Here is a 15,049-nt window from a genome sequence, read left to right on the forward strand (position 1 = left end):
TAATTTTGTTTCTCTATTTTCTTCACACATTTGTGTTGCTTTTTGGGTCTACAATCCAATTTTGAAAATTTGAGGTATAAAGAGATTATTTTGATTAAAATTAAATTATTACCAAATATGAAAATACAAGCATGTTTCACTATGTTCGAGATATGGTTTGTCAACCGGTCAGGTGTGCTATTGCAAAATTTGCATTGTGAATTTACAGATGAAGAATGCGATTGAGAGAATGAGAGGACTGTGATGTTTTCATTTTTAAATTTATTGGATTATATTGAAAATATTTTTTGAAATTATTGATTAACAATTTAAATAATAACTAATTATTAATGAAGAATATTTTTCGTCACTAAATTTGCCTCTATATAAAATGGGGTGGGGTATAGATTTTAGATAAGAATGGGGTGGAGTGTAATTCTAACAAACCTTGAGGGGTTGGGTGTATTTTACTCTAATTAATAAGTTAACTGTGATGACTTGTGTTTGGCCTTGACAAAACTCTTCTTTATAAAGCATTCATTAATGAAACACCGGCCAAACCGAACTATATCTACAGCCCACAAATTGCTTGCCCCAAAAAATTTCGCCCATGCCAATATACCATGTGGGGATCCCTCATGGGCCTCAACTAATTAAGATTGATCAGGTACCTTTCTCTTCCAACAAATATTGTTGCCTTTACAATTTGTCCACACTCTTTAACTTATTGTAAAACTAACACGAGAGCTATAGCTAGCTAGTGTAATAACTTAATGTGGGTTAGGTAAAAAGATATGCATTTAACATTTAACATCTTGATCAGTTCGTGAGGATGATTCTTAAGACACGTCGCGAGAATTTTACTACACTGATGAATTAGGTCTTCATGTATATATATTTGTATTGAATATCAATGAAGAAGGACCACTTGCATGCAGTGGCGGATCCTGGACCCCGAGGTCAGGGGATTCACATTTTTCAAATGAAATTGAAAGTTTTTTTTTGGTAAGTAAATTGGTACTATAGAGGTACTACGGATACCTCAACCTATGGTAATTACAAGGAACATGAACAAGAAAAAGAAAAGAGAGGTCCATGGGACACAGTACAAAGACAAAGGCAAGAACAGACAAGAAAATGCAAGGCTTAGGAACGCCTACTTATGAGCCTACCAGCCTTTAACTTCCTATAGCCTTTAACTTCCTATGTCACTACAAAACCCAATAACCTTGTAATCAGAATTGATCCAACTAGCTGCTATCAAAATCATGTCTCTAGCAATCCTCTGAGGTACATCAGCAGCGAAACAAGGCCAATATCAAGAGTAGGAGAGCCAAAGTTTCAGAGAGAACTTTAGCTTTTAGAGCCCCAATTATGAAATTGAAAGTGAACACTAAGCACAAGTTATTTAACAATTTCCCATTGAAAGTGAACACCAAGCACAAAACAGAAATTGCAATTTCCCTCCGATCTTAACACCAAATCAAAATCAAACAAATTGATGAAACTTCTAATTCACTAGTTTTTTTTAGAAAGCTGAGTTTATTTCAACAAAAGAGAAAGATACAATCAAAGCAAAAGGCCACTAAATTTCAAGAGGCCCCTTGCATAGAAAAGCAAACACAGAACAATAGAGAAAAGAGAAAAAAGCTACTACAGACAACTACAACTACTACAAACTCAAAAAAAAGAATAAGAAAAGAAACATAGCAGTTGCGGGCAAGGAGCAAAAGCAGACACTTGTAGCTACAACAGGAGAGTATTAACGAGCCAGGATCCTTGCTACCAGAGGAAAAGAAACAAACCCCAATTCACGGCTGGGCTGAAATGCTACTGTAGCGCTACCCCAAAGCCAAAGCAAACAACACAACAACGTCCATGAACCATGTCCAAAGCAGGGGGAGGAATTCAGATAGAGGTACAGATCATGACATGAGAAAAGCTTGATGAAACTAATTGTGCTATGAGAATCAAACAACGGATTCCAAATTTGGGGAAAATGGTAAATAGGTACTCACCAAAAATCAAGGGTGCGTGGTGGACTCACTGGACTGGTAACCCACTGGTGGTGCTGTGGTGGTGGTCGGTGGTGCACTGGTGGCTGAGCGACGTGGTGCCGTGGTGGTGGCTGGTGTGTGTGCGCGCTTGACCTAGCGAGAGCAAGAGGATGAGGGCCCGAGTAAGAAGTGTGTGTGTTAGTGAGAGAGAAAGGGTCTTTGGTGCAAATTGAAATTTTCAAGGGGTTCAAAAAAATAATAATACAGGGGGGTATGTGGAGTTTTCTCTTTTTTCAGGGGGTGCATCTGAACCCCGTCAACCTAATGTGGGTCCGCCCCTGCTTGCATGGTTGTCATTTGTGAATGAGTGGCTCTAACACCACAACCACGCTACAATACCAAGTACCAACCCATACTCTTTTGACGTCTAATTAGTAGTCGTTTTTTACAGACACAAATTGAAAAGTTAATTTTTTTTTTCACTACTTTCCATTTTGTAAAAAAAACTGCCACAAAAGTGATATATTAAAAGTAACCATTATAACATGATTTGTCAATCACCGTTTAACATTTGGACACCGTATTTTCTTGCAAGGTAGATGGTCAACATGTAAGTCTAGCTATATAGTGGACATTGGACAAGTTGAAAAATGTCCTACCATCATTTGTTTAAAGAACATAGACATTATTAATTATATTCATTTGTTCCACTTTCATGCTAATTGTTGTGAACAAGAGTATATGGACTGAAAGTTATTTTATTGAAAAGAGCAATTGGCTTATATAAGCCTTACATCAAATAGAAATTGAAAACTAACAAGGAGATAAAAACTGAAACAGAACAACCCACGTTTACATGATAAATGCCTAACGTGTCCTAAATAATAGGAATTATTAACTGAATGAAAAAACTAAAGTTTGACTACTTCAGCCCCAACAATTTCTCCCATAAACTGAAAGCACTACTGCAATCAGTTTACTCTTGGAACCTCACATACACCCATTAACTCACGCAGCTTTGAGAACACATCCAGCTTAAGTGGTTTTGTCATAATGTCAGCAACTTGTTCTTGTGAGACACAATGCTTCAGCTCAACAACTCCATCTCTGGTCAATTCACGCAAGAAATGAAACCTTACATCAATATGTTTGCTGCGTCCATGCATAACTGGATTCTTGGATAATTTAATGGTAGAACTGTTATCACACATAACAGTGGTACAGTTGCCTTGAGAATGGCCAAGCTTCTCCAAAACTCTCCTCATCCACACTCCTTGGCAAGCACAAGAGGCAGCCGCGACAAACTCTGCTTCAGTAGTAGACAGAGCGACTACAGGCTGTTTTTTTGAAGACCATGACACAGCTCCTTCACTAAGTAGAAAGACATAGCTAGAAGTGCTTTTTCTGTCATCTGTATCCCCTGCATAATCACTGTCTGTATATGCCAGCAACTCTCCATTACCCTTCTTTTGATAAAAGACTCCCAAATTCAAAGTGCCTTTCAAGTATCTTAACACCCTTTTTGCTGCTTGCAAATGCAACTCAGTGGGACTTGCCATAAATCTGCTAAGGAGACACACCACATACATCAAATCTGGCCTTGTTGCAGTTAGATACATAAGACTTCCAATCAGTTGTTTGTACATGGTAGCATTCACTTTGGCTCCTCCATCCTTCATTAATCTAACACCAGGAACGATGGGATTCTTCACACTATTACTGTTCTCCATGTTAAACCTCTTCAAAACTTCTTGTGCATACTTTCTTTGACTAATATAAATGCCTTCAGGATTTTGTAAAACCTCCACACCAAGAAAATACTTCATCTTTCCCAAATCAGTCATATCAAACTCAAGTTTCATAGAACTTTTGAACTTAACAAACATGCTCTCATCATTACCAGTGAAAATTAAATCATCAACATATAAGCTGACAATCAAAATTTTACCTCCATCTCCAGCCTTTATGAATAAGGTGTGTTCACAGCTGCACCTCTCAAATCCTTCTTTTACAAAGTATGCTTCAATCCGGCTATACCATGCACGGGGGGCTTGCTTGAGACCATACAATGCCTTCTTCAATTTATACACCTTGTACTCTTCACCTTTTTTCTCATAACCTTGTGGCTGTTCAACGAACACTGCTTCATTCAGCTCTCCATGCAAAAAGGCGCTTTTAACATCAAACTGGTACACACTCCAGCCATTTCGAGCTGCTAAAGCAATTACTATTCTGATAGTATCCCATCTAGCCACAGGCGCAAAAACCTCAGTGTAATCGATGCCATGTTGTTGTGCATACCCTTTTGCCACCAATCGCGCCTTATGCTTGTCAACCTCACCATTTTCATTGAGTTTGGTTTTGAAAACCCATTTTAATCCAATCTTTTTCATTCCTTTAGGCAAATTTGTCAACTCCCAAGTGTCATTTCTTTTGATAGCTTCTATCTCTAAGTCCATTGCAGCTCTCCACTTGGAACTCTGAACAGCTTCTTCAAACGTAGTAGGATCTGCAGTTAGAGAAAACAGAACCAAATTGTTGTGCAGATCTTCTTCTGAAAATTCTCCCCCACTCACATAATCTTCCATCCAAAAGGGTGCTCTTTTGTTCCTCTTTTCTGGTGGGCTGTTTGAAGAGCTTGAAGAATCTTCTCCAAAAGACCCACTAGAAGATAAACTAGCCTCTCTGATTTCTTCTTCTGCTGCCACCGCTTCTTCTTCTTCTTCTAATTCTTCTTCATTTTGGTCATGTACACTTTCTTCGTTATAATCTTCCCACTCAAGGATATCAACCCTTGTTTCTTCATTGCTTTTCCCCCAATTCCAGCACTTCTCTTCTTCAAAAACCACATCTCTGCTTATGACTATCTTCTTGGACATTGGATCATAAAGTCTGTATGCTTTGGACTCTTCGCTCATCCCTAGCAGCACACATTGAAAACTCTTATCATCCAACTTCTTTCTCTTATTGTCTGACACATGAACATGGCCAATGCATCCAAAAACCCGAAAATAATCAACATTGGGTTTGACACCACTCCAAGCCTCTTCCGGAGTCATATTTTTTACTGCCAATGTAGGACTTCTATTGAGCACATGCGCTGTCCAATTTACTGTTTCCGGCCAGAAATTCTTTGGAACTTGCTTCTCCGATAACATACTTCTAACCATGTTCATGATTGTCCTGTTTTTACGTTCGGCCACACCATTTTGTTGTGGAGTATAGGCTGCAGTGAGTTGCCGACTAATACCACTAGCTTTGCAAAAGGCATTGAACTCAAGAGACTTGAACTCTCCACCTCTATCTGTCCGCAAACAGCGGATGGAACCTCCTGTCTCTTTCTCAACAAGGTTTTTATAATTCTTGAAGATGGTAAAAGCTTCAGATTTTTCAGCAAGAAAGTATATTCACACCTTACGACTGTAATCATCAATGAAGCTTATGAGATAGCTTTTATTACTGTTGGTAATTGGTTTGATGGGTCCACAAATGTCAAAATGTACCAGTTGCAATCTTTGTGATGCTCTCCATAAACTTCTCTTTGGAATTGGATCCCTGTGTTGCTTTCCCACCATGCAGTCAGTGCATATTTTGGATGGTGGCTTCAATTGTGGTAAACCTCTCACCATTTGCCTATATTGCAATGTTCTAAGTCCCTTGAAACTTAGATGCCCATATCTACAGTGCCAAAGATGAGTGTTGTCTTCAAGAGTTGTTTGGAAGCAAGTGGGAGCTTTCGATAAAACTCGTGCAAGCAATGTAAACATTCTATTTGCTGACATTGCTGTTTGCAAAATAAGCCCTTTCTTGGGATGATAGACTCTACATTCTCCATGCTGTATCAAAATAGCTGCACCCTTTTCTTGCAACTGCCCAATACTTAATAAGTTATTTTTCAACTCAGGTACAAAGAAAACATCAGTGATTACCTGAGTAACTCCATCAATTTGCAGCCTAATTTCACCCTTTCCCAACACAGCCATCTTGGAATTGTTCCCGAGCTTCACAGATTGTCGGAAATCCTCGTTAAGAACCGAGAACCATTGTTTATCTGCACACATATGATTGCTACACCCTGAGTCTAGAAACCATACATCTTCTCTCCTTAAATTATTAAGCTCCACATATGACATCAATAACATTTCTTCATTATCATCAAGCTCTTGATACCAGATTGTTGTGAACAAGAGTATATGGAATGAAAGTTATTTTATGGAAAAGAGCAATTGGCTTATATAAGCCTTACATCAGATAGAAATTGAAAACTAACAAGGAGATAAAAACTGAAACAGAACAACCCACGTTTACATGATAAATGCCTAACGTGTCCTAAATAATAGGAATTATTAACTGAATGAAAAAACTAAAGTTTGATTACTTCAGCCCCAACACTAATTATATTGCTCATCAAAGGAGGCTACTAAATATAAATATGTGATTATTTGTAGTGATATATAGCTAGAGACGATGTCTGTTTACAGTTTCAAGATAAAGGGTCTCACAACAAGAAACAACTTAATTGCTATGGTCCAATAACATCGGCCGCCATAGCGGATGCATAAGACTAAAAATAATTATTCATATAATTTAGTTATAGACCAACATTAATTAGCATCAGTTAAGCACATTTCATAGGAGGTTGGTGGAAGGATTGCCCTTCTCGGCCCATGATTTCGGGCAGCATTTTGGGGAAATTCGGATCAAACCTCGCTCATCAAAGGTGTGTCTCAGTGTTTGGGAACCGCCACCAGCGGGTTTTCTCAAGTTTAACGTCGATGGATCATCCAAAGAAAATTCAGGGCCCAGCGGTGTTGGTGGTGTGGTTCAAAATCACGGCAAGGAATTTGTGCTTTTTTCTCTACATGTTGGCTTTGCCTGGGCTTACGAAGCGGAAGTCAGAGCTACTCTATCAAAGCTGAAATTCTGAAAATAACTAGTACTCCTTGAGCTCTGTAATTATCGAAAGTGATTCCACCCTAGCGATAGGATGTGTTGGGTGCAAAACCAACAGACCTTTAAAGCTTCTACCCGAGTTAAGACTGATTGATGTGCTTCTTATAGAGATATCTTGTGCGGGTGTTGTTCATGTATTTAGAGAAGAAAATGCCATAGCTGATCACTTAGCAAAGGAGGGTTGTGGTAGAGCACACTCTTTGTGGAACTTACTTGTACCTATCTAACTGTAGTTCTCTATCTTTCTATAGCAGCTCTTTTTCCTCCTTGAATTAGCGACGGAATTAAAACATTTAATACCCGTCGCTAAATTACCGACGGAATTACCGACGGGAGGGCATCGACGACAGTTATTATCCTTCGCTAAATTCCAAGATAAAGTATTTAAATAATATTAGCGAGGGAATCAGCGACGAAACGACAGCGAGGTTACTAATCTGTCGCTAATTTCGTCGCTAAACTTTAAAACATCATTTTGAATTCAAAACCGTGAATCGGTCGCTAAATCCATTGCATTCCGTCGCTAACAGCGAGGGATTTTTGTCCCTCGCTAAAATCCCTCGCTAAATCACGTTTTTTTAGTAGTGGGATGGTCTCAAGCTCTTTTATAATAATAAATCCTTGTTTTTCAAAAAAAAAGGCACATTTTAGAGAATCATGAGTATATATAGGTTGTAGTAATGTTGTGTTGGCTTCACTGAAGCTAAAAGTGCGGCCCGTACTCCATAACATATATCACAAATATAGCTTTAAATAAAACGGATCGAGTTTAACATGTTCAACCTCACTCTTTATGAAGGGGTATTATAGTATACAATACATTTTTGTTTGAATAAAAAGCTCCAACTTTCTCTTCTTTAAAATGATTTAAGTTAGGGGCATTTGTGTAACTTCATTTTTATTTAATTCAAAATTCATACTTTTTTTCTCTCCGACCAAATCCAGTCATACCGAGTTCCAAAAATTATTTCACTCTCCTAGACCAATATGATAACTCCTTCATCATATATCTTCCCATATAATTTTATGAGTTATAGGTTTGTGCCGGGTTTTCCCTATATAACCAGAAACAAGAAACAATTTGATCAAGGAATATTGTGGAGTGTGACGTCTGGGGTTGTTCTGGATGTTTTGCGGAGATCTCAAAACAAACTTGTATTAGATAGGGTGGGTCTCTCCCCCACTATTGTTTGCAAAAGGGCTGGTGGAGGACATGAAGTTTGTTGCCTTGAATCCAGTTCAGACGTTCAGTCATCTTTAGTTGTTAGAGCTAAAGGTCTCATTTTTCTTAGATGGAGCCATCCGAACCGGGTAAAATTGAACTTAGATGGGTCATTATCTTCTACGACAAAGCATGTTGCATTGTGGGGTTCTTAGAGATCATGAAGGAAATTCATGTTTGGTTTATTCAGCCAATTAGGTCATTGATATGTTATTCATGCAGATGTTTGGGGATCCTCCATGGAATAAGTATAGCCCTGGTTAGAGGGTTTTCCAAGATCATTGTGAAAATTGGCTCTCATCTAACAGTGAATTTACTTGATAAAGGGGTGATGAGGTCTAACTCAATTGATTAATGAGCTAGATTAAAAGCATTTTTGTTGCTTCTCTCAAATTCATGCTAAATATATCTATAGGGAAACTCGGTTATTGATGCTTTCTTCAAGAATGAGATATCCCTCCTCATGCCTTTGAAGATTTATGAGTGAATCCCTTCTTTTTGTAGAGTGTCTTTTATGTTTGTCTCTTGTAATAACCTCTCTCTTTTTGTCAACGTAATACCCTCTCTCTTTTTTTGTTCAATGTAATACCCTCTTTTTAAGTGCCTAGGTTATGTTATTTTTGTCAAGAGTGCCTAGGTTATGTTGTTTTGGGCGTCTAGCCCCTTTGGGCTTTGCCAAGAAAACAAAACAATATAATCTCGATCAGTACCATGCTTCAAAAAAAAAAGTGAAAATGGTTTTGGGCCTAATTAAATCTTATGGCTGGTATTTTTTCTGAAATACTAAAATAATGCGTAAACCATCATATCCATGTAAAATGTTTCATCATTTTAAATGATGAATATTTATAAGCCATGAATTTCTATTCTGATAAATATAAATATGGATTAAATATTTTGAACTATGTAAGTAAGTTTTACAGATATATCAATTTACGTTTCACCATCTTATTACATAATAATAAAATTAAATTAAAAATCAAAACATAAAAAACTAGATATAATGAAAGTATCATAATACATACTAATTAAATTCACATTTTTATGTAATAAATTTGCATTCAGGATATACCAGTTACAAATAAGATCCTTCATTTTATACCTCTTTATGTAAGCAAGAAAAAAAACAAGTTGTTCACTTGTAGTACACCTAGTAGGTAACTGACATTTAGTCCAGAGCACAAAGAAAAATTTAGAGCTAATGATTAAATTAGTCCCTAAATTTATTAGCGAGTTTGATTTTAATCCTCTGGAGAAAAATGACGTTTACTAATTGCAATAGTAAGAGATCTTCCACAAGCATGGGGAAGCATGAAATCATACGCTAGCTTCTCTTAAATGCACGGTGCTTAACACATGCATACCTTCCTTTATGAGATTGTCACCTCAGTGAGTGCTGAGTGCCGCTTCTTGTCGGATGGACTAAAATTAAATTCACTAAGAAATTTATGGACTAATTTCATCATTAATTCAAAAATTTATTTGGAGATACATATTATTCACTTAAGAATTAGTCTTGAAGTACTGTCGACATGAAAATATGCTGAAAACCAAAAAATCCTAGTCGGAGAGATAGGTAAGGTGCAGAAAGCATTACGTGGCAAATAAGTAAGTGGTAACCAATACAAGGTTCCACACGAACTCACTGTTCTTGTTCTACTTGTCTTCTTCTCTCATTCACAGTGTTTATTTACACACAAATCTCAATCACAAAACGCAATTTGATTCTTTCTCCTCTAATCTCTCTTCATAGTTTCATCCTTTTCAATTCCCAAACTCACCCCTTTGAAAATTACTGCATGTCCATGGCTTCTCTCAATTTTCCTCTTCACCCTCCACCTTCTCTCACTCACTCTTCTTCTACTTCTTGTTCCATTCCAAAGGGTTTTGTTCCATGCTACAACATCCATGCTCTCAAGCTAAAGGGTCACCTTCAAACCTCTCAAAGCAGGCGTTCTCTCCTTGTTGTGAAATCTGCTGTGGGTGAGGGCCGTGAGGCCTCTGTTGTTGACCCTCCTCCATCTACACCTGACTTCCCATGGGACGCCCCTTCTAAATCGACTTTGAAGTTCAATCTTCTGGTGGGTTTTTGCTTTTCTTTGCAATTTTGCAGTGATTGACAATATATATCTTGTTTGCTGATGGGGTTGTGAGTTGTCTGAAACTGCCTTCTTGATTGTTTTTTGACAAATAAAATGATGAATTTTATGAGTGGCTGGAAATGTTTTCATGCTGAGTGTTTGATTATTCAAAACTTAGAAAAGGGAAAGTGATGGGGCAAGTGATTATAGTTTGAATTTTATCTATTTGATTTCCATGCTAAAATATTTATTCTTGATTCGACAGATGGTCAAATGCCTAAAAGGTTGAGTTTTTTTAGGACAATCACTTGTGGTCTATATATTCGGTTATAGATAGTTGTAGGCTTAGCAAAAAGTTAGTTGATGTACACAATTGTTTCTCCCCTATAGAGTAGAGAGCATCATGATATCTCTTGTTTCAGGTTTGTGGACGGTATCTAACCTTTATAAAAGATTGTCTGTAAAAATATTGTACACAACTAGGTTTATGTTTGAAATCATTCTGCAGTTGATTCTAAAGCAGAATCAATTCTAGGGTGAAGTGTCTGTGATTAGCTTCTAGGTTTTAGAATTGATTCTGATGAAAGAGAAGTCGATCCAAACATGCTATACCTATGACAATAGCCACATGTTGGTTTAGAATGCCCATGAACTTGTAATTTTTGATAAATTTTTATTGTTGATATTTTTGGGGGGATTGCAAAACTTGTTTCTTATGTTTGAGTTATTAATGCAGAGTGCTGTTTCCGGGCTAAATAGAGGTCTTGCTGCAAATGAAGATGATTTACAAAAGGCAGATACTGCGGCTAAGGCACTTGAAGCTGCTGGAGGAGTAGTAGACCTCTCAGTTGAAAATATTGATAAATTGCAAGGAAGATGGAAACTGATATATAGCAGCGCATTCTCGTCCCGTACACTAGGTGGGAGCCGTCCTGGCCCTCCCACAGGAAGGCTTCTTCCTATAACTCTTGGACAGGTCTGGTACTGACTACATGTAATGATATTATGGTAATTTATTTTTGTTTGATTGTATGTTTTCTAGTAGGAAAACTTCAAGTTAAAAATGATGCATATTGGTTTAGCAAGTTGAGGATTCTCATATAGCAGTGTATTCTCACTTTGTGCATGTTTAAAAATCCTTTTACAATTGATTTTAAGGTAAAATAAGTTCTGGGAGAAGCTTCTGTGAGTAGCTTCTGGGTGCCACAATTGGTTCTGAGGAAAAAGTTGATTCATACATGCTACAAGCCTGTGACCCTCCGATTTTTATTGTCATCTGCCATTTAATGATCTCTTTTACTTTCTTTTACCTGGAATTGGAAGAAATATATCAATTTTGACTGGTATCTGGGCTGAGCTACATGTTAGAATATTAGTACAACTTACAATAGATTTTGATTTGGGTCCTATGCATGTGCATTTGTCTGAATAATAATTTGACCCAAATGTTTAGTCTTCATTGAGTTTATGCTTTGTTTTGCTGATAGGTTTTTCAACGAATTGACGTCTTAAGCAAAGATTTTGATAATATAGTGGAGCTTCAATTGGGTGCTCCATGGCCTCTACCGCCCCTCGAAGCAACTGCCACATTAGCTCACAAATTTGAGCTAATAGGTTGGTTTTATGTTTTGTGCTTTTCTATTATCTGTATATGCATAGTAACTTTGCATGATTGCAGATTGCTTCTATTTGACAGAAATTAGAATTGTAGTATAGTACTGTCTTGTGGCTGCTTTTTTATCTGTATGTGGGTGTGTAATGTTTCAGGATCCTCCAAGATCAAGATAAAATTTGAGAAAACCACTGTGAAGACATTGGGGAATTTCTCACAGTTGCCACCCTTAGAGTTACCTCGAATCCCAGACGCATTAAGGCCTTCATCTAACAGAGGAAGTGGTGAATTTGAAGTTACATTTCTTGACTCGGATACACGCATCACGAGGGGAGACAAAGGCGAGCTAAGGGTCTTTGTAATTGCATGAGTTCTCTATTGGACTTAAAAATCTCCCAACACCAGTGTCTATCATCTTTCTGTTTGTTTATTTTCTTTTCTTTTCTCTGTTGTAACATGTATACTATGTAAAACCACACTTTGTAGCTCCAAGTGAACATGATACTTTTTGTTTAAATGTAACATATATACTTCAACTTTAAAGAATAAATTCTTACTGATCATTCGATACGGGTGTTGAGAGAACTGCTTTTCAGTTTTAGAAACGGTTTTCTTTGATATAAGTTGTTTTTCCTCTGATGTTTTCCATGGCACAAATATTTCTGTACCTCTCAAAATGACAACATGGGTCTTGAGGTTCTGCACCCAAATCTTTCCTGCCGCTAATCTTTCCAATCTATACATGGATTTTCTGTAGAGCGGCTTTAGCAACTTACTCAAGCATTACCTATGATGTCCTCAAACGATACTTTTGGTAATTACAATTCTAATACAAAAGGTCTGACATTTATTTTTAATGTTTCAATTAACTTTGTGTTCACTGAACCTTGGATTTTGGATAGCAGAGCGACTGATCATATCACTGCTGATTTCAGATTATTTACCCAATCAGAATCCTCATAGGTACCCACATGGTCTTCTGCTCCATTCACATCTATTGGGGCTATACCATTCAACTCAGATATCACTTGGAATAATGTTTTATGTGTTCCTTCTTTTAATTTGAACTTGATGAGTAAAATCAACAATGCTCTTAGTTGTTGTGTCATTTTATTCCCTACTTTCTATGTCTTGTAAGACTTGACCACTTGGTAGATGATTGGCTTAGGTAAACAACATGAAGGTCTCTATTACATGTCTCCCTTACAAACAACATATGCTTTCTCAACCCTCAAATTTATGATATATGCATCTAGGACATCTTTGACCAGCTCATCTTAAATTAGTTTCTCCACTATTGCCTTTCAATAATTAACCTTTTGCTGATAATTGTAAGATTTATCCCATGGCTAAACAAACTAGGCTTCCTTACTCTCCAAATTTTATATTAACTCACGATTCTTTTGATGTGTTTCATTGTCGTGTATGGGACCTCTCAAAGTCCCCACACATTCAGGAGAAGCATTGCACCAGAATCAAACATGGAGTTTGGCTCCTGTATCTGTTGGTCATAAGCTCATTCGTTGTAAATGAGTACTCCATATAGTATAAAATATAAATTTGATGGCACCAATTGAGTGTTATAAGGCATGTCTTTTTGCTAAGAGATACAACATAGTTGAAGGCATTGATTATCAAGAAACATTTTCTACTAGATCTGCAAAATACATTTTTTCATAGTGACTTGCACAAGGTTAGTGTACATGGAGCCTCCACCTGACCTTCATTGACTGGGGGAGAACATTGTATATCGACTCAACAAAGTCACTTTATGAACTCAAACAAGCATAAATTGACTACTCTCTTTTCATTAAATCTCAAGATACATCGCTTACTATTGTCCTTACTTATAATGTGACATTCTTCTTACAAAAAAATGGTCTTGAATAAATGAAGTGTCTTAACTCTCAAAGAGTTTCTTCTCAATTGCTTTTGTTCAAAGACCTTGGAGATTTTTACTCAAAAAAAAAAAGACCTTGGAGATTTGAAATTTTTTTAATGCCCTCTAATTCCAAAAAAGATATTTTCTTGTCTCTAAGAAAATATGTTCTAGACATTTGCAAGATTCAAGACTACTTTGATGAGGTAATTCGAAGTTTCTTTCCATACATAAAATTCTAATATGAGACTTTACCCAAGGAAACCAAATATGTACCACTTGAACCAAAATTAAATTTGGACTAATAATAAAATGATTTTATAGTATATTGAAATAATCAAAATATAGCAAAAAAAAAAATTAAAGACTATATGACGATGTTATGCAAATTTCTTTATCTTTTCCTTAAAAAAATTCTTTATCTTTTGTTTATATTTTTTTAAGTTATTGTCGCTGAAAAATTATTAATTGAAACATAAATAATGTTCTTTTAAGGTTTTTTCACATCTAATGGCTATGAGATTAATCATTTACCTCAGAGTCAGTGCACTAATTTGTAAGGAGTTAAATAAATTTTTTAATTATTATTTTTATAGGTAAATGTTACTCCCTCCGTTCCAAAATGTAAGTTGTTTTAGAGTTTTTACTATATTCCAAAATACTAGTGTTTTTTACCCGCGCGTTGCACGGGAAATTTGTCTATTGTATTTGATACATCGATTAATATTTTAAATTATAAAATATTTAAAATGCTAAGAATGTAAGAACAATCATAATAAAGATGTAGATATTTAAAGAGCACAAATTTAGACACTCAATTCTAGTATTTTGTAAGCATACACTGAATAGACTAATATAAAGATTTTGAAAAACACAAAAGTTATTAGGCCAAAATATTTAAGTTTTGCATATATGAGGTATAACTGAATTTTGTTTGCCTTAAGGTTTTGAGTGACAAATGTGGTGTCCAATCTACTTTGATGTGCTCTGTGCTCATGTAAGCCATGATCCCCAGTTTATCCGCAAGGAAGTGATGCCAACAACCTTTGATGCTTTGTTTGACATGATTTACAATAAATAAAAAACTGAATTTTGGTTGCGAAGATGTATACTTGTGTTGCATAAAGGGTATTGCTTTTGTGTTTTAGATATGTAACAATACATAAATATATAATTATTGTTTACATTATTAAAAATACACTTAAGTTATATAAAAATGTTTTTTTTAACTATGAGTACACATTTTTCATTTATCATGTAAAATGTTCCTTCCCGAGAGATCTCATAACTCGAATATGTTAGCACTAATAAATTTAGGTCATAAAT

At 36.2% G+C, this 15,049-nt stretch overlaps 1 protein-coding gene and 1 long non-coding RNA gene across 2 annotated transcripts; one reads left to right on the plus strand and one right to left on the minus strand.

Moving 5' to 3' along the window:
- Positions 1 to 1,481: 1,481 nt before the first annotated feature.
- LOC130718092 (uncharacterized) lies at positions 1,482 to 2,461 on the minus strand. Its single transcript, XR_009012521.1, has 2 exons — positions 1,998 to 2,461; positions 1,482 to 1,820 (listed from the first exon to the last, which is right to left on the minus strand). It is a non-coding gene; the product is annotated as an uncharacterized LOC130718092 (long non-coding RNA).
- Positions 2,462 to 9,798: 7,337 nt separating this feature from the next.
- LOC130720208 (plastid-lipid-associated protein 6, chloroplastic) lies at positions 9,799 to 12,407 on the plus strand. The gene is made up of 4 exons (XM_057570830.1): positions 9,799 to 10,232; positions 10,969 to 11,208; positions 11,720 to 11,846; positions 12,000 to 12,407. The coding sequence occupies exons 1-4, from the start codon at positions 9,951 to 9,953 to the stop codon at positions 12,212 to 12,214; spliced, it is 864 nt and encodes a 287-aa protein (XP_057426813.1). The 5' UTR covers positions 9,799 to 9,950; the 3' UTR covers positions 12,215 to 12,407.
- Positions 12,408 to 15,049: the final 2,642 nt, after the last annotated feature.

This window comes from Lotus japonicus, chromosome 5, assembly GCF_012489685.1.
Source record: "Lotus japonicus ecotype B-129 chromosome 5, LjGifu_v1.2".
Lineage (NCBI taxonomy): Eukaryota > Viridiplantae > Streptophyta > Magnoliopsida > Fabales > Fabaceae > Lotus > Lotus japonicus.